The sequence below is a fragment of the Carya illinoinensis genome, chromosome 13 (assembly GCF_018687715.1).
Source record: "Carya illinoinensis cultivar Pawnee chromosome 13, C.illinoinensisPawnee_v1, whole genome shotgun sequence".
Taxonomy (NCBI): Eukaryota; Viridiplantae; Streptophyta; class Magnoliopsida; order Fagales; family Juglandaceae; genus Carya; species Carya illinoinensis.
Window position 1 is genome coordinate 2,718,136 of NC_056764.1, and position 22,909 is coordinate 2,741,044.

Below are 22,909 nucleotides of genomic sequence, written 5' to 3' on the forward strand. Positions count from 1 at the left end.
GCCAGAAAAAGTAGATGTTGGAAACTAAGAATTGGGATTATTTGGAATGTATCAGGTTCAAATGCAACTCAGATATGACCAATCATTTTCCGTATATTTCAGGCATACGAATGTCTGTCAATTGTCATTAACATTCAATGTACACAGCATAGGTTCAAATGCAGCATTTATCAGACAAAAATCTAAGCTCGATTACTGATGTACCGTACAGAAAAGTGAAGCAGAAGCAGCTGCCCCCACCAGAGTGGAGTTTATTCTCAGCTCAAGGGGTGTCAGCAAAATAGCAAATGGTGAAGCTTCTTGAACTAAATGTTGTTCACCCTTTTAAATCTAGGCAGATGAGACCGGGTGCTAAAGGATAATGTGCTCGCACATTCCTTTGGAGCAAGTTGGCTTGACTCCAATCGATCACTGAGCAGAATCCTTGAAGTATGAAGGGTAATTAACTAAGAATGAATACTTTTAGCATGGTTAGTTATTAGGCATTTTAGTGTGAATGCTTGGCAAATTTGGTAAGCTGCAACTACGGCAGTGCGTGGTTGGACATTTAAAGTTTCCTTTGTTGCTAGATGCAAGTTTATACATAACAATGTTGATACCTTTATTTATTATTTAGCTGCTATAAAGGTGGTATGGTTTCCATTATTTTTCTTGTTCTGGATCAGAATGATACAATATCTAGCAATAATTTAATGAAATAATATGGCTGTTTTTAACCTGTTTGTTGGACTAATGCCAGAGGGGAACATGAAGAAGATAAACATGTAACCGAATTAAAATTTCTTCCTACTACAATTGGGAAGAAATTAAGAAAAATAACCTGAAGCAATTCCAGCATTGAATTCACTTGGCAATGCATGTGGTTCCCACTCTGTTGACTGTACTTCGACGATGCTGCAGTGGCAGGGTTGCTTCAGTCCACGTCTTCAATGACCGTTGTTGAGGATGCAACATGTTTCGGTTGAGAAGAAAATGACTGTTGCAGAATAATCGTCCCAAGGGATAGATGATTCAGGGTTTTTTTTTGGGAAGATATATATTAGGTTAATCAACAAGAAAATCAAGCCTCTTGCGCATTGTTAAATAAAGTTAATTTAAATCACCTCAAGAAATGGAATTCTCACAAGTCTGGATTTTTGCTCGTCTTACAGTTCGTGCCACTTTGTTATTTGCATCACTTAAGAGGCTATTAGAATCTCTTAAAAAATTTCACGCTTCAAAATCAAGATATCTAGATCGTTGCTTTAGAAAATTATAGAGAGAAATGAGAATTTTTCTTTTTGTACGTTATTTTTATACTCTTCTTCATGAGAGATTAATTAATTTTTCTGAAGTTAAATAATAGTGGTGAGGAGTTAATTAATAACTTCCCAATTTATGTGGACACAACATAGATCATGGGTACCCACTACCAACAACCAACATGCATAAAATTACTTATCCATCTCACAAGTAATTCTTTGGAATCGGAATTGCTGTCTCTCCATGCCCAAATCTTACAATTGTTGATCACTCTAGAACAATTAACCCTACCATCTCCACTAAACAATTATTTGTTACAATTTTTTAATGTATTTTCAATGAGACTTGTAAGTAGAAAAGGCAAAGATCAAAGCTGTTTGTGATTTTGTGATGGTGACGATAAGGAAAGCATATTGTGTGGTGTGCTTGTTATGCTTGAGAGAGAGAGAGAGAGAGAGAGAGAGAGAGAGAGAGAGAGAGAGAGAGAGAGAGAGAGAGAGAGAGAGAGAGGAATAATGCCAGACGGATAAAGTATTTTCTATAAATTAACATTTTGCTAATTGATTTTGGAATCAATAATAACTTGGAAGTAGAGAAAGCAAAGATAAAAGATGTTTGTGATTTTGTGATGGTGACGATGAGGAAAGCATATCATGTTTTGTGTTTGTTATGCTTGAGAGAGAGAGAGAGAGAGAGGCATTAATCTATCTAGAGGAGTACTACTGCTAGAATAATATATCAAGAAAGTAAAGTATAAACTAATCTACCACGTCAAGTTAAGTCAATTTATAAATTTATTTTTATAGAGCTTATTTGTAGGTAAATCATTTCGTATCTATAAATAAGAGCGTGAGTAGATAAGGAAAAATTCACAATCACAAGCAGATACATTACACTTTTTTTCACTGTAGCATTCAAGAGGTGCGGCCTCAAGCGTACAAGCATTCTTAATGATTTCAAGCAAAATTTGCAGGTTCTTTGCTCCACCATTTCACTTATATTTTGTTAACAGTGATAGAATGCTATATATAAGCATAGCAGCTGCCACCACTAGGTGGCCCTGCAGGTCATACGTACTACCGCCACGGTAGCCAAGTTTTGGCCGATTTGAGCGACCAACTCGATTGATTTGGGCAACTATGGCGGCCATCACCAGTAGTACATTCTAGGTAGCTTTGTGGTGGCTAGCTCGCATGTAGCCTAGCTACGGCAGCCTGTGGTCTGTTGGGATAGAACATGTGATATGATTTGTGAATTAAACATGAATAAAATATAAAATTAACGGTTTAGATTTAATATAAATAAATTCGATTCAATACAAATTGATTAATAAATAAATGAACTTGTAATTATCAGTTTAAATTTTATTTTAAAATTACAAAATACTTATGTTTATTATTGTTGGATTATATTAATATTGATATTTCTTAGTATGCTTATATTTTTATTATTAAAATTGTAATTTTAAACTTATGCTTATATTTGTTTTTATTGGGTTTGTAATATTAATTTTATTACAGGTTAAAATCTAAAATATATTAATATGTTTTTGTTAGTAAGTAGTCTTATTGTTTTGGAGACATTGTAGTTATTAATAAATATAAATTTTAATTTTTATCTAAAATTATATTAATAAAATTAAATGGATTATGCAGGTCAGTTCAATCCATTTACATAAGGTTGAACCATTTCTAATTAATTACTATTAAATATAAATGGGTCATGTCATATTAATTAATTTCTAATTAATTATTAAATAGGTCAAAACAGATTGTGTCATGTCACCCGTTATTTAAATGAATCATGTTAGGATTTGAAGTTCTAACCCATTTAGCTTATAAATGGGTCATGTTCGGATTAATCCATATAATTGAATGTCCATAATTTAATTTGACACGAACACAGTCTGTAAATACAAATAGAAAATAATTTACACATAATATTTTTCATAAAATATTTCACAACTATATGAGGGGTATTTTTATAGAATAGCTTATAAAAATAACATTATTTTACAAAACTACCACTCCTCGCGGCGACTAATTAAGCTGCATGTCTATCATGTGGCGGCTGTTACTTTTATATACACATACATACATACATACATACACACACACACACATATATATATATATATATATAAATTAAGTTATTTACTACACCCTCCATAAAAACTTCTCTACGTCCAAATATCTATATATACTAAATGAATCTCACAGTACTTTTGTAAAACTCTATTAAAATCTCTTTCCATAAAATCTTCATAACTAATTATAAGCATTTTCACACTGTTCATAAAAACTCTGAACATTCAAATATCCCATAATGCACTGTAATGGAGGGAAAAGGGTGATCTTAGTAGGATTTTGAGTGTTTTCTTTCATGGCCATTCGTTATATTATAAGTGAAACAAAGAAAAGTATAATAAAAAAGAAAAGATTAGATATGGGTAAGAGGGCATCAATTAATAAACATACGATGAGCTACAACAATTTATAATGTTAATCATGTAGGGTTGGCGTCTTTGGCTATGCTATTTTGTTCGACTCTTTGAGCATATTTAATCGTGCTAAGTCCCAGTTGCATCGAAGATTCGAATGCCTGGTATTAGGTATCTATCTACGTACGTACATACATTCATGTTGTTTTTGTGTCGATCATAGGCAAAATTAAGGATCTTGACGATTGAAGCAGAATATGGCCGAAGGACGTCCTGCCACTGATTCAGGTGACAAGAAAAAGCAACTTGGATGCGAAGAGTTTATGATCAATATTGTTGAAGATTCGCCTGACATAGAGCCTGGTGAATGGCCCGAGTGTTGCATCTACAGGGTCCCTGAGTTGCTTCGCCGGGTAGAAAAAGAAGCTTACACTCCTAAACTAGTTCATATCGGCCCTCTCCATTACAGCATGCAGCAACCCAAGGATATAGAAATTCAGAAACTTCGATATTTGAAGGGATTCTGTGATCGGACTAAGAAGAGTAAGAATGATCTTGCAGGCATCATTGAAAGCGACGAGTTAAAAATCAGACATTGCTATTCTGAGACCTTTGATCAGATCAACAGTGTAGAGTTTGTAAAGATGATTCTATTGGATGCTACTTTTATCATTGAGTTCATCTTGAGGAGTCGAAACCCAAAAGTTTACGAAGGAGACCATATAATAAGTAAGCCATGCCTGGTATGTCATATATGGCCTGACTTAATATTACTTGAGAATCAGCTTCCATATTTTGTTTTGAAGAAACTATATGACTTTGTCCTCGATGGACAAGAAAATCAGCAGGGCCAGGCTCCTTCCTTTCTTAAGCTTGCCTGTGATTTCGTACTCAACAATCAGGAGTACTCAGTGCCCGAGGGGAAGGAAGTTAAACATCTCACTGATTTACTGAGGACGTATTACAATCTTCTGCACCTAAGGTCGAAGCCGTTTGATAAAGCTGGAAGCGGGCCGGAGGCAGAGCAATTTGATGAAGTATGTAGTGCAACAAAGCTGGACGAAGTAGGAGTGAAATTCAAGGTAGCTCCTCCAAGTAGAAGCTTACTTGACATTAAATTCAATAAGAAAAAGTGCCTGGACAGGTGTCCATGGTTAAATTTTTCATGGCTCTTGGCTTGCTTTCCTTGCTTGAAACGCTTTGCGTGCTTGGAGCGTATGCAACCTTCGTTAGAAATCCCACGCTTGGTGATAGAAGACGTGACTGAAGGTATTTTCCGAAACATCATGGCACTGGAGCAGTGTCACTATCCAATGGAAGCCCACTTCTGCCATTACGTTAGGCTATTGGATTCTATCATCGACACCGAAAAAGATATAGAATTGCTTGTTGAGAAAAAGATCATCCTTAACGGGCTCGGTAGCAATGTTGCAGCTGCGACTTTTATTAACAAACTCTGCCTTCAGATTGTGGCTGACGGATCGTGTTACGTCGACATAATTAAAGGACTTCGAAGCCATTATTATGACCATTGGAACCGTATTATGGCAACCATGGAAAGGTTTTATTTCGGCGACTTTTGGAGAGGCGCTGCAACTGTGATTGGACTTCTATTATTGGTCAACTCTCTCTGGGGATTCCTTCGGCCTTTTGTTTTGAAGAAATGAATAAAGTGTCTGTGCTTTAAATGTTTGTTCGAGTGTCTGTGCTTTAAAGTGTCTGTGTTTCGAGTCATGGTTTGTTTTCTTTTCGTTTTGTTTCGTTTTTTTGATGCAGAATTGAAGCATCTGTGTGCTTGTTGTTTGTCTGAGTGCTCTGCTTATATATGAACTTTGTAATCCATGTCCTGCTTACCTTGTGATATCCTCTCCATCATAATAAATTTTACATAATACTAATTTTCTTCAACTTGTAACAAGAAAAGCAAAACTTGTGACATCCTATTAGTTCCAATCCTCACGGTGATTATTATTACCAGTCGCGCACCACGGAATATTATTAATTTTAGTTTTCTTCTTGTTTACCATTGTGACATCCTCTCCATCTTTATAATTTCTATCTAATATTCTCTTCTTGTTTCAACTTTGTGAAGTTTGTGTCCAATTTTGCAGCCCCCCCAATCTAAGTTGCCTAGGAAAAAAAACCTCGAAGGAATTTGGTGTGCATAAAACGGAGTAGAATCAAAAGCATTAGTGTTTAACCTTATTTTGTTAATTGTTGCAGTTATATTTTTGACAAAAATTAAATTTCACGCAGCCTCTTATTTACTCGTCTGGAACATGTATATATCTGTTGAACATGTCAATTATGGTGACGTAAAGTGTTCAATAATGCTCATGATATGGGATATTCAAGTTCGCCTTTTTTGCTTCTGCAAAAGCTAGACGTGGTTTGTGCTTTTGATATGAGAGAGAGAGAGAGAGAGAGAGAGAGAGAGAGAGAGAGAGAGAGAAGCCACACATACTATATCTGAGGGAAAGAGGAAGACAGCAGATGCTATCCGTGAGAAAGAGTGGGAGACTACACGAGTGCATGTAGCATTTAGCAGGCGGAGAACCGGGATACTCAAACACACAATTGTGCTTCCTACAGCAAGTTTTGCAGGTTTCTTTTTCTAATCTCAATGATGTCACTTTAATCAAGTTCTTCATGATATATAATTTAATTTCTTTAAAAATATGATTTGTTTGACAGTACTAGTCTAGTTCAGTGAGAAATTGGTAGTGGAAATGCATTTACAATATGCCATAAGGTATCTTCACTAAAATGGAAGATAATAGCAGACATATGTTGAGTTCTTTCCCCTTGATTCCCATACATATTTAAATCATTTCTCAGAAGAAGGTGAATAGAGTGTTTAATCTTGCCTTGGCCTGCACAAACCTCCCTTAAATAACAGAGAAGTGGAGGTTCTTCAGATCATCTTTTCACTTTCTTTCCGGAGCTAGCCTTTTAGTTTAGAACAAAGCTATAACACAGTAGAACCTTGAAAAAACCTTCTTAACAAGGCCCTTGATATTTTTGTAAAATGAGTATTATATATATGATCTAGCTACTATATATTCAAGCGTATGCTTTCTTTGCATTGATCTGTTTCTATTGTTAAAGCTGGCCTTTTGCGGTCCCGGTTGTAGTAGTGGCCGGGTTTCCGAAGGGTTTTATAGGCAAGTAAAGGTGAAGAAGATGACCTTTAACAAGAACTAGAAGATGGCCTTTCGCTGTGTTCATCCGTCTTGATATCTGCTAAAGACTTGTAAATATTTGCTTTTTCCCTCAAGGGTGCTAGGACAGAACTCCGGCTATCCGAATGACACATTAATGTATTTAGTTTGTTGCTTTTATTGATTGGAGCTTAAAGGATAATAATTCTGTTCTATTAATTATTGCTGGCAAAGTTGTTTGTCCGTGACTAATAAAAGGAACTTGAAGGAGAGAAAAGATGGCTTGTCACGCTACTGATCGCGTTGAATGCAAAGAGTTCCCAAAATACTTCGCAAGGTAAATGAAGAACTCTATACTCCTAAGCTGGTTTCAATAGGCCCTCTTCATCACCGTAAAAGAAAATTGAGGGACATGGAAATGCAGAAACTGCGATATTTGAGGGACTTCTGTTTCCGAACTGGGAAGAGCCAGACGGATCTTACAAGCATCATTGAAGAGAACGAAGATAAAATTCGCCATTGTTATGCTGAGACCTCAGAACTCAGCAGTAAAGAGTTTATCAACATGATTCTACTGGATGGGATCTTTATAATTGAACTGTTCTTGAGGACTTCTGGCAATGCAGGAGATCACGAAGATGATTATATACTAAGAAAACCGTGGCTGAGAGAAGGTATACAACATGACTTGATTGTACCTGAGAATCAGCTTCCTTTTTTGGTCCTCGAGGATTTGTATACGTCCGTCTTGGGTGACTCTTCTAGTTGCGACCATCGCAAAGAAGGGAAGCAAATTAAGGAACACGTAGAAGAACTGAACAAAAAGGACTCTTCCTTTCTCGAGCTTTCCCGACAGTAATTTTCTTGTTACGAGCGAATGCCACATATTCCAACAATGTCATTGGTGAGGTAGTCAAACATTTCGCGGATTTGATAAGACATTTTGTGTCCACCGAACTTGGAACCTCCAAAAAGTAAAGCCATCGAGCATCTATACAGTGCCACAAAGCTGGAAGAGTCAGGAGTAGAATTCAGAGAAGTTGAAGACAGACACATACTCGACATAAAATTCCGAAAGGGCAAGTACTGCTTGAAAGACTGTCCGTTCCTGAATTGTTCATGGATCTTCAATTGGTTGGTCTGCTTGGAGCGCATACAACCTGTGTTGGAACTCCCTGCACTAACAGTAGACGACACGACTGAATGTCTTTTCAGAAACCTGATGGCCTTGGAGCAGTGTCATTATCCAACGCAGGCTTACATCTGCAATTACATTTTGTTTTCCTGTTGGATCATCTAATAAACACAGAGAAAGATGTGGATCTGCTGGTTGAAAAGAAGGTGAATTTTAACCAGCTGGGCAGCGATGAGGAGGTGGCGACACTCGTGAGCAAACTCGGCCGTCAAATTGTGGAAGTGAATTCCTGTTACTGTGAACTCAGTCAAAAGCTAAATGGGCACTATGAACACTTCTGGAATCGAAATATGGCAACTTTGAAAAGGATCTATTTCCGAGTTATTTGGAGAAGCACTGCAACAGTTGTTGGTATCATATTCGTGGCTTTAAATGTCTGGAATATTTTCCCTGGGCGAGAGCTTCTCTCGCTCTAGTCGTATTAATGGAGGATGGTGCTACAGGCACCGTTGGTGGTTCCACCGTTAGGTAAAAAAAAAAAAATTTTTATTTTATTTTTTAAATTATTTTTTAATATTTTTAAACATTTAAAAAAAATAAAAAAATTATAATAATATTAAAAAAAATTCTTAATCATTAAGAAAAGAGTTTTACTACATACAAGTATAGTCACGCACTAATCTGTATATCAATACTGATTTATTCATACTTAAAATTTAAATTAATACTGTTTTTAATAAAATCTACTTTTTGACCAATCACATCACATTAGTGCACAGATTAATACATAATTGTGCTTGCAACTATATTTTTTTTTTTTATAAATGGTAAATCTACCAAAAGATTTTTTAAAAATAAATTTATAAATTAACGTGATTTTATGTAATAAATTAGATTTATTTTTTAATAAAAATAATTTTATAATTAAATATATCATATCAAATTATATTAATTTTTTATTTTTTTATAAAAAATTTTTATAATTAAAAATGATAAATATTAAATAAAAATTAATAATTTAAAAGAATAGTTAATGATATAAAACTTTCTTCAGAAAGATAAATAAATATTAAAAAAAGAAATTGATTGAAAATGATAGTTAATAATATGTTTCTTCTCGACTTGATCGACAGAGACGCTTTATAGTGAAAAAATTTAGTTACAAGTATAATTATGCACTAATTTATGTATTAATTTAATATGATTAGTTAAAAAATAGATTTTATTAAAAATAATATTAATTTAAATTTAAAATATAAAAGAATCAATATTTATACGTAAATTAGTATACGACTTTATTTATATGTAGTAAAACTCATATATTGTTGACAGATATAGGGCGATGTTGACTAGCGATTTGTTTCTTTAGCTAACAGTCCTTCAAACTTTTCAAAGGTTAGTTCGCATGTTTCCATCAATCATTTTATTATAATTTTGGGTATGAAATAATTTCAATGAATGTAAAATTAAATAAAATTAAATTATTTATTATATTTTATATATAAATTTTAAAAAAATTATAATAATAAGATAAGATGAGTTAAAATTATTTTTATATTTAAACTTAATGTTTAACGTTGAGGGTCTACGACTCTACGTAGTATGTATCATTGTTAACGACAAAGATACTACTATTTTAGTATTTTATTAAAAAATTACGCAAAAAATATTTAAAAAAAAATAGTATTTCTGTATGTATCATTGTTTCCCAATTTAATTTGCATGAAGAACGTGAGAAACGTGACATAGAATGACAGCATACTCGGAACGTCGTTCATGACGGACACATTGATTTTTTTTTTTCCCCGGGCCCTTGATGATCAATAATTTCCCTGCCAGTATAGAGAAAATTGGGGAATTCATGCCCTTAAAAGCTTTTATTTACACATAATTTATACACAACTCTCCCAAAAACAGGCATTACAAAAAAAAAAAAGAATGCTGTGACTTACATATCTCTTACCTATCTCTCTTATTATGTTATAAAAAATATATATATTCTTCTCATCAGTCCCTTAATTTATTTTATACTCTACACCTTACATGTTACTTAGACTAATTACTGACCAAAAAGATGATGAGGAGGGAGAAGGAAGAGAGAGAAAAAAAAGTTTTTGCTGAGCAGGCAGAGTAGTCGACGAAAGTACGAGAGAGAGAGAGCGAGAAAACTCAATAAGAGAGAGGGGTTGGGGTTGGGTGAGAGAGAGCTTGATTAAAAAAAAATAATACTTTATTTTATAAAAATGCCACTGATCGTTTAATGTTAAGAGTATAATAAAGGAATATTTGTGTATTATTTTTTTAAAACAAGAAACGAGCTAACACGTTGACGTAGAACAAGTGGATGATAAGAATATGGCCGGTAGGGAGCCTCACCCTCACATACTCTTGGATAGGCTGGAGTCACACCAGAAAATAAACAGTACTCAAATTTTTGCAATCAAACTATACCTTTATTTCATTCAATCATCCCTTTTTATAATCAACTAACAAAAATTTAAATTACGAAAATAAACTTAAAATTTAAAATGGTAAGAGTAATAGACCGAGTCTTTAGCCTTGGCAGAGTGATATTTTACGTCCGATCATCCATCATATGATGCTTTGGAAAGCATGAAATATGAATTATGGAACGATATATGAGAGTCAAATAATTATGGTTTGCTTTCGAATAACCGGCCATTAATTCATCATCGACGACAGATGTAGTTTCTGTTAATTGATGTGCACGAGATGTCGTAGCTACCGGCCAGAGGGGTGTGTGTTTGGTCTTCATGTACGTGGTGTAGAATTAGCAAACGTGGAACATGCGGTCGAGATGTAAAAGAAAAATGATATTTATAGTTATAAAAAATATAAATATTGCATATTTAAAAATAAATAAATAAATATGAAATATAAAATTAAAAAAATATTAATTTTGTAACTGTACTCAAACTGTACTGCGGTTTTTCTACCATATTTATGTGACTGGTTATGCACCACATAAAAATGTATATGTCATTTAAATTTTATTTTATATATTTTTTAATTTTTTTTAAAATAAAAAAATATCAATATATTAATACTTACTTTTTTTAATCATAGATAAAAATAAATTAAATATATAAACTATCAAAACTAAAGAAAACATATTAAGAGCACTAGTAGTGGATTCAACAAAACTAAAATTTGGTTAAAGTTTAGCTAAAATGTACAATAAATCATTGTAATGGACTCAACAAATGTACTCTGAAAGTGTCAAGCTGCGAATGATGTATGGGCCAACAGTATAAGTGGACTACAAAAGTGGAAAAGGGATGGATGAGAGTTTATGGTGTTATGGGAAAAGCTAGAAGAAGTGGCTATCCGACTCATGAAAATTTAGTTGAGAAGGAATTTGGTGGTTTTTGAAAACAAAGTCACATGCCCTCAAAGATTGTTAGTATCGGCATTTGAATCTCTGAAAGATTTCAAGCAGGCAAACTGAAGGCAAGGGATTGAACCCCAGCAAGTATCTAGACTAGGTATTGAGGCAGCATGGGTCAAACCTGATGCAGAGTTTGTTAAGGTAAATTGGGATGCTTCTTTAGATATCAAGGTGGGAAAGATGGAAATGGGGGTGATAATGAGAGATGAGAATGGAGATGCATTACTTGCTGTGTGTGATAGCACAAGGTATGTACAGTCGGCAGAAGTAGTAGAAGGTTTGGCTCTTTTGAAGGCAATGCAGGTGTGCAGTGAGCTCAATGTGCATAAAGTAGTCTTCAAAGGGGATGCAAAGGTAATCATAGATGTAGTGAAGAATACAAAAGATAACTCATCTACTATAGAATACTTGATTGAAGATATTAGGAATGTTATGGTAAATAGACAGAATTGGAGTATACAGTTTGTTTTTAGAGAAAAGAACAATGTAGTACATATTTTGGCAAAGACTGCCTTAAGTTTAGATGAGGAAAAAGTTTGGGTAGAAGAGGTTCCAGCTTGTATAGCACATAGTCTGGAACAAGACATGCAATGTAAGCAATGATACTATTAATAAAAGATTTGAGGTTTTTTTTTTAAAAAAAAAAAAACAAATGAATAATAATTAAAACAACTGAATAATAATTATAGTATAAGGTTATTTGGCTAGCCAAATCTGGCCAGTCCCTTGAGCTGACTAAATCTTTTTTCAGACTAAAATAATTCATCTCTCATTATATCTGCTCTCCAGCACAAAAAGAAAAAGAAAGAAATTGATGGGTTTGGATTTCTAGATGTGCTTAAAGATTACAAAAGAAAGAAATATTTCATTGAGGCTACTTAGACTCATGTAGAGTCAACTTGTTTCATTTCATTGTTTTTATTTCGATTCTTGTATACATTATAAAGAAAATCTAACAATTAAAAAATAACCCAAACCACTCGCCCAAATGTAAATGATGTGCAACTCTGTCTTTCATTAAATTAATTTCTTAATAGTGCTTTAGAAAAAAAATAAAAAAGAATAAACAAGAATAAATAATTTTGATTGATAATGTTCAATAAAATTAAAATAATGAAAAGTTAAAAATTAATATTTTAATATATTAATAATAGATTTGTTGAATTTATTATTTTGTATTGTAAAAATTAACTAATTAAAATTTATAAAAATAAATTTTTTAATTAAATTTTAACATAAAATTTGTTGAGCTGACTACTAATCTCACGTTATTTTTAGGTACGTACTTCCGATCCGCCAATTGCACAGTACTGAAATTCTAAAAAGTTAACATCATTTCGATGTAATGGGGTTCCCAATAAAAAAAGAAAACCCGTAATGGGTCCGTCAGTTATCGTAAAAAGTCTCTTATTTCATGAATGAATAATGCACGTATAATATATGGTTATAATTTCATGCAGTGCTTTTGATCTTGTGGTCCCTGAAGGACGAAACAGAGCGGAGAACACAAGGAATCTCTCTAACTTTGTCGCGTCCCTATACTAGTTTTACTCCATTTTCCAATCAATAAATGATACCAACTTTCCTCGGTGGGCTACAGCTGGTCATCAAGCTATATAACATTTATCACTTGGTTGTTGACTTCTATTTAAATAAAATAAAAATAAATAAAATAAAAAACTTCTAGTAGAACCAATTTGAGGTATAAAACTGAGAAGGGTGACTTTGGTCTGTGCTGTTATTCTGTGAAACACAAACCTTTTGCATAGTGGTCATACTAATGGGTCGACTGGGTGAAATATTGCGCCACTGCAGATACACACTTTCTCTTTATCTCATGATTTTGTCTACGAAATTAAAAATCCTTCCTTTCAATTCTAACATTTTGAAGTACAGATTTATTTGACACCAATTAGGAACTTCACTGAATTATTTATCTTAATTTAGATATTTTTCATCGCATCCTTTGGTTTTCCAAAACTGGGATGTTGATCGTGCTTTTTCACTCTGCGCGCGCGCGTAAGAATTGATTAGGTAGAGTGAATTATGTGAAACTTATATAAAATGAGTTTAAATATATTTAGATATTAAGATGAGTTTAATATTATTTATAAAAAATTAAAAAATATTATAGACCTTATATATAACGATATGTTAAGTTGAAAAAAGATTATGGGTCTCATATGTAATGAAATTTTGAGTTGAGTTGAGTTTAATAATTTAAGAGTTTGATAGTTGGACGTTAGACTCAGCTTAAAATTAGATTAAAATAAATTGATCTCAGCTGAGTCTTACAATCAAATCAATGATATTTATCTAATACATTTCACAATATATAATATAAATATTTATATTATAAAATAAAAATATTTTTATAAAATGATATTAATTTTATAAGATAGTTAACAAAAATATCTTTTATTTTAAAATATTATTATATAAAGTGTTTAAAAAATGTGTATTTATTATTTTTCCAATAAATAAGAAGAGACGAGTGCAGATATTATCAAGGTTGAGGTAAAGAGAGAGGCCACGTAGATGGTTCCTAATCTTTTAAAAATATTATTTTTTACAAATAAATTTACATGATGTGTTATGTAATGAACAAGAAGACTGTTACAGTTATAAAATAATTATATAAAATTATTTTTCTAAATTATAGTAATTTTATGTGATTTATAATATTTATTATACATTAAAAGTAATTTTATAATCTTACAAACTACATAAAATCAAATAAATTTGTAGAATTAATTTTATGTAATATCTTTATAGTTAAAGTATTTCTCTACCAGTAAAGTTAGATACATTTCTATGCTTTTAGAGTGTGAGAGTTCTTAATATTTATTTTGAGGAAAAAAATAAGATCTATTTTTTTTTTAAATTTTACTACGTACAATCAAAGTCATATATTAATCTGAATACTAATACTAATTTCTTCATATTTAAAATTTAAATTAGTACTATTTTTAATAAAATTTATTTTTTGATCAAATATATTAAATTGGTATACGTATTAGTGCGCAGTTATAATTTTTAAATTTAAGATTCATCTATTTTTTTTAAAAGAGTATAAAATTTGTATATCTTAAAATTATAAATATTACTTTTCTTATGATTAATATGCTTTTAAAGGTTATTAAAAGTTTATTATCCATTCATTACAACATCAAGAGCAAGTTGCTTGTTTATATATAAAAAATAAATATAAAAGAGCAATTTGCTCGATCGATATTAACTATACGATTGCATAGAGATTATTTCAGAACTACTAAAATTTATCAGAGAACTATTAAAGTGTTGATTAAGACAACTTGCTTCATCATTGTTATTCAGAAATATGGTCGAGGGCTGCATGCGTTGACGGTGACAAAGACTTGTACAAAAGTAGGGATTACCAAATAAAATCAAATAAGTTGAGGAGTTAGGTAATATAATAAGTTGACACGTAAATAAAGACGGCCTTTCGATGCGGTAACCAATAGATTTAGATTTTGTTTAGGCAGTTCGGTAATTCAAATATTATGTGAATAGTAATAAAAAAATAAAAAAATATTAAATAATAATAAAAAATAATGATAAAATAGTATTATTGGTCTACTTTAAAGGAATTTACAAAGAACAGAAAAATAAAACTTTCCCTCAATTATAATTATAATTATAATTGTAATGTTGAGTAACGTGAGAGGCACACCATGATAATTATCGTGGTTGATTATTATTATTATGAGAAAAGAAAAATTTATATATTATCTTGCTCTTACTCCTAACTTGACCCACTAATTAAAATTTATTATATATTATATTAAACATTTGTACGGTCATTTTCTTATTATCATTTTAATAAAATTTTCTCTCTTATCTTCCTGGCACAACTCTTGCGAAAAATAAGAAAATAGTCTCTGAGTTGTTTTTTCCTTAAAAAAATATCTTACGCGATCCGAGAATCGACTTATTTTATTTATTTATTTAATCTGCAAGTCGCATTTGTATTGTGATAAATATTTGATCATGTGCAGTCTGCATCATCTTTACAATTGGCTATATATTTATTACCCAATCCCCATGCCATTGCCTGATGGAGCGGCTAAAGTGTGAAGTGCGAGCTAGACTTCAATGCATTAAAAATGATATTGTTGTATTTACACCAACCCTCCGGGTTTTCATACAGTAAAAATGATATTTATAATTTTAAAATGTATAAATTTTGTATTTTTTAATAATAAGTAAATATAAGATTTATATAAAAAAAATTATTTTTTAATAATAAATTTTATTGTTTTAATAATAAATCTTATTATTTTAAAAAATATATATAAGATTTGTATATTTTAAAATTGTAGGTAACAATACTCTTTAATATAATTTTATTTTAATGTCTTAGATGGGAATATAAAGCTTCTACTTGATCACTGAAATTTTTTAGATGAAAATTTTAAGTTTTAAGATTAAATATTAAAATATTATATTTTAATAATATTATTATATTAAAATTTAAAAAAATTAAGAAAAAGTTAAATTATCTATTATATTTTATATAGAGATTTGAAAAAATTATAATTATGAGATAAAAATTTTATATTTAAGATGAAAATTTCTTATAGCCAAATACCAAAAACTTAAAGCTCAAAGCTCAAATCCCAAAGGCAAGGAGAATTGATTGATCATCTTAGCCACAAAAAAATAAATAAATAAAAAGTAAAGGAGATTTATTGCTGCAAGATCATGATATGTGTAAATGCTATTTTACATATTTTTAGCAAAAAGATAAAAAATGGTGCATCTCCATTCCAACTGAAAAAGTATATTTATCATTATTTTATTATAAAAATATATATAATAAATATAATGAGATATTGATAATATAATGCATAGAATTTTTTATTTACGATTGACTAATGATTGAAGTGAGAGAGACATAGTGAAAGCTAGGGACACACAGACCTATCACAGTCACATATATAACTAGGGACGGACCCTGCGTACTGTTATTATTGGAAAATATTAAGAGTAACAATACACCATCAATTTATTTATAACTTCTAAATAATTTTAAATATAATAATATTTTTATATTATATTTAAACATATCAAATCATTAATAAAATCAAAATAAAATTTAAAATAATATTATTTTTCTACATAATTATATACAAATTATAAATAAAAAATAAGTTTATCATTTTCTAAATACTAAACCAATATACGGTGGTCACCACCGATTCCACATTTTTTATTTTTTTATTTTTACTTAATCGTTAATTGTTAAATAAATATATTTTAATCAATTTCTAATTTTTATCTATTTTTTCTAAATTTTTAATAAATTTCAAAAATATTTAAAAAAACTAAAAAAATATAAAAACTCAATTGCCTATTCGGTGAATGTTTCGGCGGTCTGCATTGGTTGGGGGTAGCAGCCCCCTTATTAATAATGCATAAAGTTATTATGCTGTCTGAGCGGTATTCTCAAGTCTATAATTTGATAAATTTTATTTTTTTATTTAGTAATTAAAAAAAATTAAGTGTATTGATATATTTTAAAAAAAAAAATTAAAAGAATTAAAAAATATTAAAAAAAATCAGAAAAACAAAAAATTGACCTGTGCGGCACCAGCGGTAAGAGCTGACGGCACATAGCCAGTGAGAAAGGAGTGTCGGCCTTATTGGGAGTCTAAAGAGGAAGACTTCCTCGTGCTCTGAAGCAAAACGGGCATTTCTTGAAAGCAGAATTTGCAGGTTAATTCCTTTCCTTCCTATTTCACCTGCTGCATATTGTTTTTGATAAAAAAGAAGTGAAATTTTCTTTGAAAATCTAGTAGTTGAGCTTGCTGATACGTATATACCTTGGTATAAACTCCACTCAGAAAATTACATGTATGTTGGTACTTTTAATGGAGCAAAGAAATGAAAACCTGGATCAAGATATAAAAGGCCGAAATTCATGGATATTTTGGTATCCCGTGGTTGTGTTTTCAGTGATTGTAAGTTCTTGTAGAATCGTTGCAAATGGCGCTTACAGAAAAATATTACTGTTGCTTTTCGTGAACAGGAAAAGGAACTCGAGGGATGGCAAAGATGGCCGGCCCCGCTGCTGCAGATTCTGATCCCATTGGAAAAGAACTCGATGAATGCAAAGAGCTGTTAATCGACATACCACTTGCTCTGGAGCCTCCTCTTTGGCCGGAGTGCTGCATCTACAGGGTTCCCAAGAGACTTCGGGAGATAAATGAAAAGGCATACACCCCGAGGCTCGTTTCGATTGGCCCATTTCACCACCGCCGAGAAGAACTGAGGAACATGGAAATGCAAAAACTGAGATATTTGAGGGATTTCTGTTACCGAACTCGGACGAGCCACGAGGATCTTGCAGCCAACATCCAGCGAAGCGAAGTGAAAATTCGCCGTTGCTATTCAGAGACCTTCGAGCTCAGCAGTGAAGAGTTTGTAAAGATGATACTGTTGGATGCTGTCTTTATTATTGAGCCTTTCTTGAGGAAATCTGAAATTTTAACGGAGCATAAAGACCATATATTACATCAACCGTGTATGGAACGAGGTATAAGGTCTGACCTGATTCTACTTGAGAATCAGCTCCCCTTTTTCGTTCTTGAGAATTTGTTCACCTTAGTCCCCAAACCCCAAGTCTCTTCCGGTTGCAAAAATCATAAAGAAGGCCAGCAAACTGAGGAGCTCAAAGAAGGGCTTAGCAAAAATGTGTTTAGTTCCAGCTTTCGCGATCTTTCTTGCCAGTTCTTTGAGAGTTATGGAAAGCCGCCAGAGTCCTCCAGTATCAGGGAAGTAAAACATTTCACAGATTTGGTAAGAAATTTTTTCTTTCCACCAACAAAACTTACTCCTAACAGCCCACCACCGAACCAGAGAGTTTCAGAAAGTAGATCAAGTATTCAATGCCTATATACAGCGACAAAGCTTGGCGAGGCAGCGTTGAAATTCAGGCCAGCTCGGGAAAGAAGTCTGCTTGAAATAACATTTCCTGAGAATAAATGCTTGGAAAACTGCCCGTGCTTCAACTTGTCATGGCTCATATCTTGCTTACCATGCTTGAAAACCACATTCTTGGCAAAAATGCAACGTTTCTTGGAAGTTCCACCCTTTCTGGTAGACGACAAAACTGAAGGTCTTTTCCGAAACCTCATGGCCTTGGAGCAGTGTCACTACCCATCTCAAACTTTCATCTGCGATTATGTTGTGCTGTTGGATAATCTCATCACCACTAAAAAAGACGTCAGTTTGCTTGTTGAAAAGAAGGTTATTGCTAACGAGCTAGGTAGCAACGCTGCAGTGACGGATCTAATCAACAAACTCGGCCTTGAGATTGAAGAAAATGCAACCTTTTACTCGGAACTCACTAGAAAGCTTAATGGATACTACGAAAACCCTTGGAACCGTCTCGTGGCAACCTTGACAAGTGTGTATTTCCATGATTTCTGGAGAGGAACTGCAACTGTAATTGGACTCGTTGTCCTGGCTCTCACTATGTGGAATTTCATTAGGCTTGTTAGCAGGTCGCGTTGAAAACTGAAGCATCCGTGGTTTGTTACGTACGTTTGTTTGGGGGTGCATCGCATCTGAACTTTGTAATCCTGTTTAGCTTGTAATATCGGATTTCGATCTTCTTAGGTTTTGCCAAACATCATTTTGATGTTGTAATAAGTCTATGGCATTATGTCAGTATCGGTACTGGAGAGTCTGTGATTTAGCAAAATAAAATTCTATGCCCTGTTGTTACCTTTGAATTGAATCTTTTTGAAAGCTGTGCTAACATCATTCCTCCGCCCAGTAATGCATATAGATCTATTCTTTGGAGTTGAAAAAAACAAATATATGGGATTTTTTTCTTGTTCTGGAATATAGAAAGTTGGCCTCAGAAAGCTGCAATGGTGTAGCTCTTTGTTCTTTTTGAAGGTACAAAAGTTGAATTTTTGTTTCACTTTTTGTCTATATATGACCACTTTTCTAATGAAAATGGCACAAATCCAAAGCTGAGCCCGCACAGAGAAGGAGAACGCAATCAGAAAGGGGATGGGGAAAGCAGGAAAAGGTTTTGCAGCCGGAGAGAGGTGAAGTTCCATCCCAGAAAGATGGAAATTGGAATGGAAGGAAGGTGGTAGGGCCTAACAGCCATGGGGTTAAACTCGGCTCGCCTTGTCAAGAAGGGCCTAATAGAGTTGGGCCTGCAATCTCTATCTCATGTGTTTGACCTTTTAAGTTGGAATAAATATACACGAGGGATTTTGATCTTGAAAGGCAAGTGAAAATCAAAGGGTCTTGTGGGATATTTGTTTGGTTTTTTTTTTTTTAATATTTTAATTACTGAAGTATTAATTTTCTTTGGAATTTTCTACGGTGCATAAGTTGTTAAGTGACAATGGGAGAGAGAGAGAGAGAGAGAGAGAGAGAGAGAGAGAGAGATGAGGGTGTTTGTGTAATGCCATCGGTGAAAGTGTATAATACCATGATCGAGCCCATGAACAGCATACAAAGCCCAAGTCCCAACAACAAGACACGGCCTATAAGTTTCTGTATAATGCCATGATCAAGCCCATGAACAGCATACAATACCCATCAACAAGACACGACCTACTCGCTCAGGTAAACGTATCCGAAGCTTGTCCCATGCGTATAAGTTAAATCAGAACTGGGGGGTTGGACTCTGGAGTCTGGAGCAAGGAGAACTGCTTCAGCTCCGGAGCAAGTCTGGCAGTCAGAGGTGAACTTACCTCGCAAGAATGATGGAGGATGAGAAGGAAGGTGGTAGGGCCTACGGTCACTGGTGGTGGGTCCTTGCAAGCGGGGCTCAGTTAGGGTTAGGCGTATCGTCTTACAGAAGGGGCTACGCCGGCGACTCACGCCTCATGCCCTTGAAAGCCTTCGTCGTCGCCTCTCTCTTCGTCGGCGCCGCTGCTTCTACCGCCGTATCAGTTCTCAAGGCATCCGGCATCCACAAGGTCTGGCTCCTCTCTCTCTCTCTAGGAGGTGTAACTAGGAGATCATGGTATAGATGCCTCGGTGACTTAAGGTTCATTTGTCTGGACCACAGCATCGACCTTTGATCGTGTCGTGCGCTTGTGACACTGTTTATTGAGTTTTTTTTTGCAATAATTTCCCCTTTTTCTTTGCTGAAATTTGCTATTGTGTATGTGTTGAATGAAACTGTATCTGCAAACTACTGCTCCTAGTAATGGCATTCTCAATTGTTGCCCCTATGCTTTTAAATTCTAAATTTGACAAGATAGGTCAACGAGTTCCCTTATAATTTCATATACTGGAAACCGAGCATGGGGGAAAATGGTTTTTAACGTAATCTTACACCCGTTGGATGTATTAATGTCACTTGTTAGATGCAAAAACTCTGTCTATCTAATACTTAGTCCTGTTTCAGGCTGAAATCAATACCATTGAATATGTATGTTGACTGTTCACCCTGGTGGTAATGTTTGCATTTTATGATATAATGATGGGCATTGAAAGAAGCACATATTCTTACCGCATGATATCTGGAAATAGTATTTCAGTTGTCTAATAGGTCTACATATTGTTCCAACTATATATTGTTTAAAATTATCTGGTTATAATGCTGACATAAAGGAGTCATCGTCGGTTGGGTCATTTTGTTATAATATTTAACTTGTTTTCCTAAGAATGATTTGAATTTTGAAGTTGGGTGCTTAGAGTATTACAGTCTTTCAAACACACTTGAGCTATAATTTATCTTGACTGCTTATCTTGACTGCCTCTGAATTTTGAACCTCTTAACTGGAGTTATTTCCAACCTGCCTTGTCATTCCCAAGTCCGCAGACTCATAACCCTTTTCATTTGATGTTTTGTTGGGCAAATTCATAGATCAGCAAACTCAGCAGCTCACAATCTGGGCCAATTGGCCACTTCCCAGTTCCCACCAGTATTGGGCTCCATCACCCTATCCTGTCTTCCTTGATCCATCCAACGAATTGACAGCAGGGAAAACCGTCTCCTCATGTTACCTTGCTTGTGTTTAGTTGCACCTAGTACTTTTGCAAAGACTGTAGTGGTGCCCTCAAGACTGCCCGATCTGGGCCAAAGTTTCATTTAGTTTTTGGTCCATTGCTTTGAGCTAAATTTAGGGTGCGGAAAATATCTTTCTGTTGGTTGGAGCTGGAAATGAGCTTTTAATTTGATATCCATTTCTTCCCCATGTTCCTTATGTCTTCCAAGCTCCATGCGGATTGCAGTCAAGTGACTGTTACCTCCCTTTTTCATTCTTAAAATCTACCCGTTCGGTCCTACTTTCAGCTCTCTAGCCTGCCCGTGACATCCAATCCTCATTATATTTCTCTATACCAGTTCGTTTTCTTTTGGCAACAAATTATCAACTTTAATGGTAGAAGACTTTTGTATGGACACAGGACTTTACGGCATTTGACTGTATGGATAGTAATTTTAATATCAAGACGTTTGAAAATGTTATTGCTAATTGCTAAAAAGAATAAGAACGGATAAAAAAGAAAAGAAAAATAAAACTTCAATTAGTGTCTTGGCAAACATGAAAGTGAATAACATCGTTTAACTTCAAGTGAATATATGGTTTGTCTACCAAATTTTATTTTGTTTTGCCCTTTGTTGTGCGCATGGGCACACGAGTGCATTGTGCATGTTTGAAGTCTATTTATTTATTTATTTTTCTCTTTCCTTTGTTTGGGGTAGAGAGTGGGTTTCATAATGAATACGATGGTTTATATTCTCGTATATTACCTTTTACAGTTAGCAAATTAAACATGATTATTTTGAAATGGTATTTACCCTTGATAGTGCACTAATTGGTTGCTTATCTTCTTGTATAGGTGGAAGACCTCTTGGAAGTGGGTGCAAATATAAGAGCTGGACTTGGAGTTCGTCCAAGGGCGAGAGATGAGTAATAATATATTCATATATATGAATATCGAAGATTTTCGTGTTTTGTAGGGTTTGAAATTGTTTTTATAAGGACTTTCATTTTGTCTGATTCTCATTTTTCGAAGGTCAATGACTCAATATGTATACTCTATGAAGGAGATACCAGACTTCGTGCATCGGTGCACGTGCAAAACACACCTATGGTTACCCTTTTCTATTCTTTGCAAGAGAAACTAGCAGATGCTTTCAATATTTGAAAAATGTTTGGTTTCTAACAAGATCACGTAAAATAAATTATAAAAGTTGACGGATGAGTTATGTTACGTATAGTTATTTTTGTATATTTTTTATATATTTTATTGATGTGATTGACAGAATTAATTATTTTATATTAAAAAAAATAAAGTAATTAATCACATTAATAGAATATATAAAATGTATGTAAAAATGATTGTATATAAAATTTCAATTTATGTTATTATTATTGTGAGATTTTTTTTTCTTTTATTTTTTAATATTTAATTAGTAATTAATAATAATTTCTATGCTATATTTTCACGAAATATGTGGTAAATTTTAGTCTTAATAGCAAGCTAAATAATTAGCACATGGATTCACTATCTTT

At 33.2% G+C, this 22,909-nt stretch overlaps 4 protein-coding genes across 4 annotated transcripts; all 4 read left to right on the forward strand.

Annotated features, from left to right (window-relative positions):
* Nucleotides 1-2,078: 2,078 nt before the first annotated feature.
* On the forward strand, nt 2,079-5,590 carry LOC122291287 (UPF0481 protein At3g47200-like). The gene is made up of 2 exons (XM_043098955.1): nt 2,079-2,215; nt 3,906-5,590. The coding sequence occupies exon 2, from the start codon at nt 3,940-3,942 to the stop codon at nt 5,347-5,349; it is 1,410 nt and encodes a 469-aa protein (XP_042954889.1). The 5' UTR covers nt 2,079-2,215; nt 3,906-3,939; the 3' UTR covers nt 5,350-5,590.
* A 1,560-nt stretch (nt 5,591-7,150) lies between these two features.
* LOC122292163 (UPF0481 protein At3g47200-like) lies at nt 7,151-7,702 on the forward strand. Its single transcript, XM_043100394.1, has one exon. The coding sequence runs from the start codon at nt 7,151-7,153 to the stop codon at nt 7,700-7,702; it is 552 nt and encodes a 183-aa protein (XP_042956328.1).
* A 9,279-nt stretch (nt 7,703-16,981) lies between these two features.
* Nucleotides 16,982-19,147, forward strand: LOC122292049 (UPF0481 protein At3g47200-like). The gene is made up of 2 exons (XM_043100227.1): nt 16,982-17,126; nt 17,440-19,147. The coding sequence occupies exon 2, from the start codon at nt 17,457-17,459 to the stop codon at nt 18,924-18,926; it is 1,470 nt and encodes a 489-aa protein (XP_042956161.1). The 5' UTR covers nt 16,982-17,126; nt 17,440-17,456; the 3' UTR covers nt 18,927-19,147.
* Nucleotides 19,148-19,989: 842 nt separating this feature from the next.
* Nucleotides 19,990-22,536, forward strand: LOC122292050. The gene is made up of 2 exons (XM_043100228.1): nt 19,990-20,359; nt 22,233-22,536. Exons 1-2 carry the CDS (start codon nt 20,141-20,143, stop codon nt 22,305-22,307), a joined length of 294 nt encoding a protein of 97 aa, XP_042956162.1. The 5' UTR covers nt 19,990-20,140; the 3' UTR covers nt 22,308-22,536.
* The last annotated feature ends 373 nt before the right edge of the window (nt 22,537-22,909 follow it).

Coding starts and splice junctions, on each gene's coding strand:
- LOC122292050 (XM_043100228.1), top strand. CDS start 20,141: ATGATGGAGGATGAGAAGGAAGGTGGTAGGGCCTACGGTCACTGGTGG. Junction 20,360..22,232: donor AGGCATCCGGCATCCACAAG/GTCTGGCTCCTC, acceptor CTTCTTGTATAG/GTGGAAGACCTCTTGGAAGT.
- LOC122292049 (XM_043100227.1), top strand. CDS start 17,457: ATGGCAAAGATGGCCGGCCCCGCTGCTGCAGATTCTGATCCCATTGGA.
- LOC122292163 (XM_043100394.1), top strand. CDS start 7,151: ATGCAAAGAGTTCCCAAAATACTTCGCAAGGTAAATGAAGAACTCTAT.
- LOC122291287 (XM_043098955.1), top strand. CDS start 3,940: ATGGCCGAAGGACGTCCTGCCACTGATTCAGGTGACAAGAAAAAGCAA.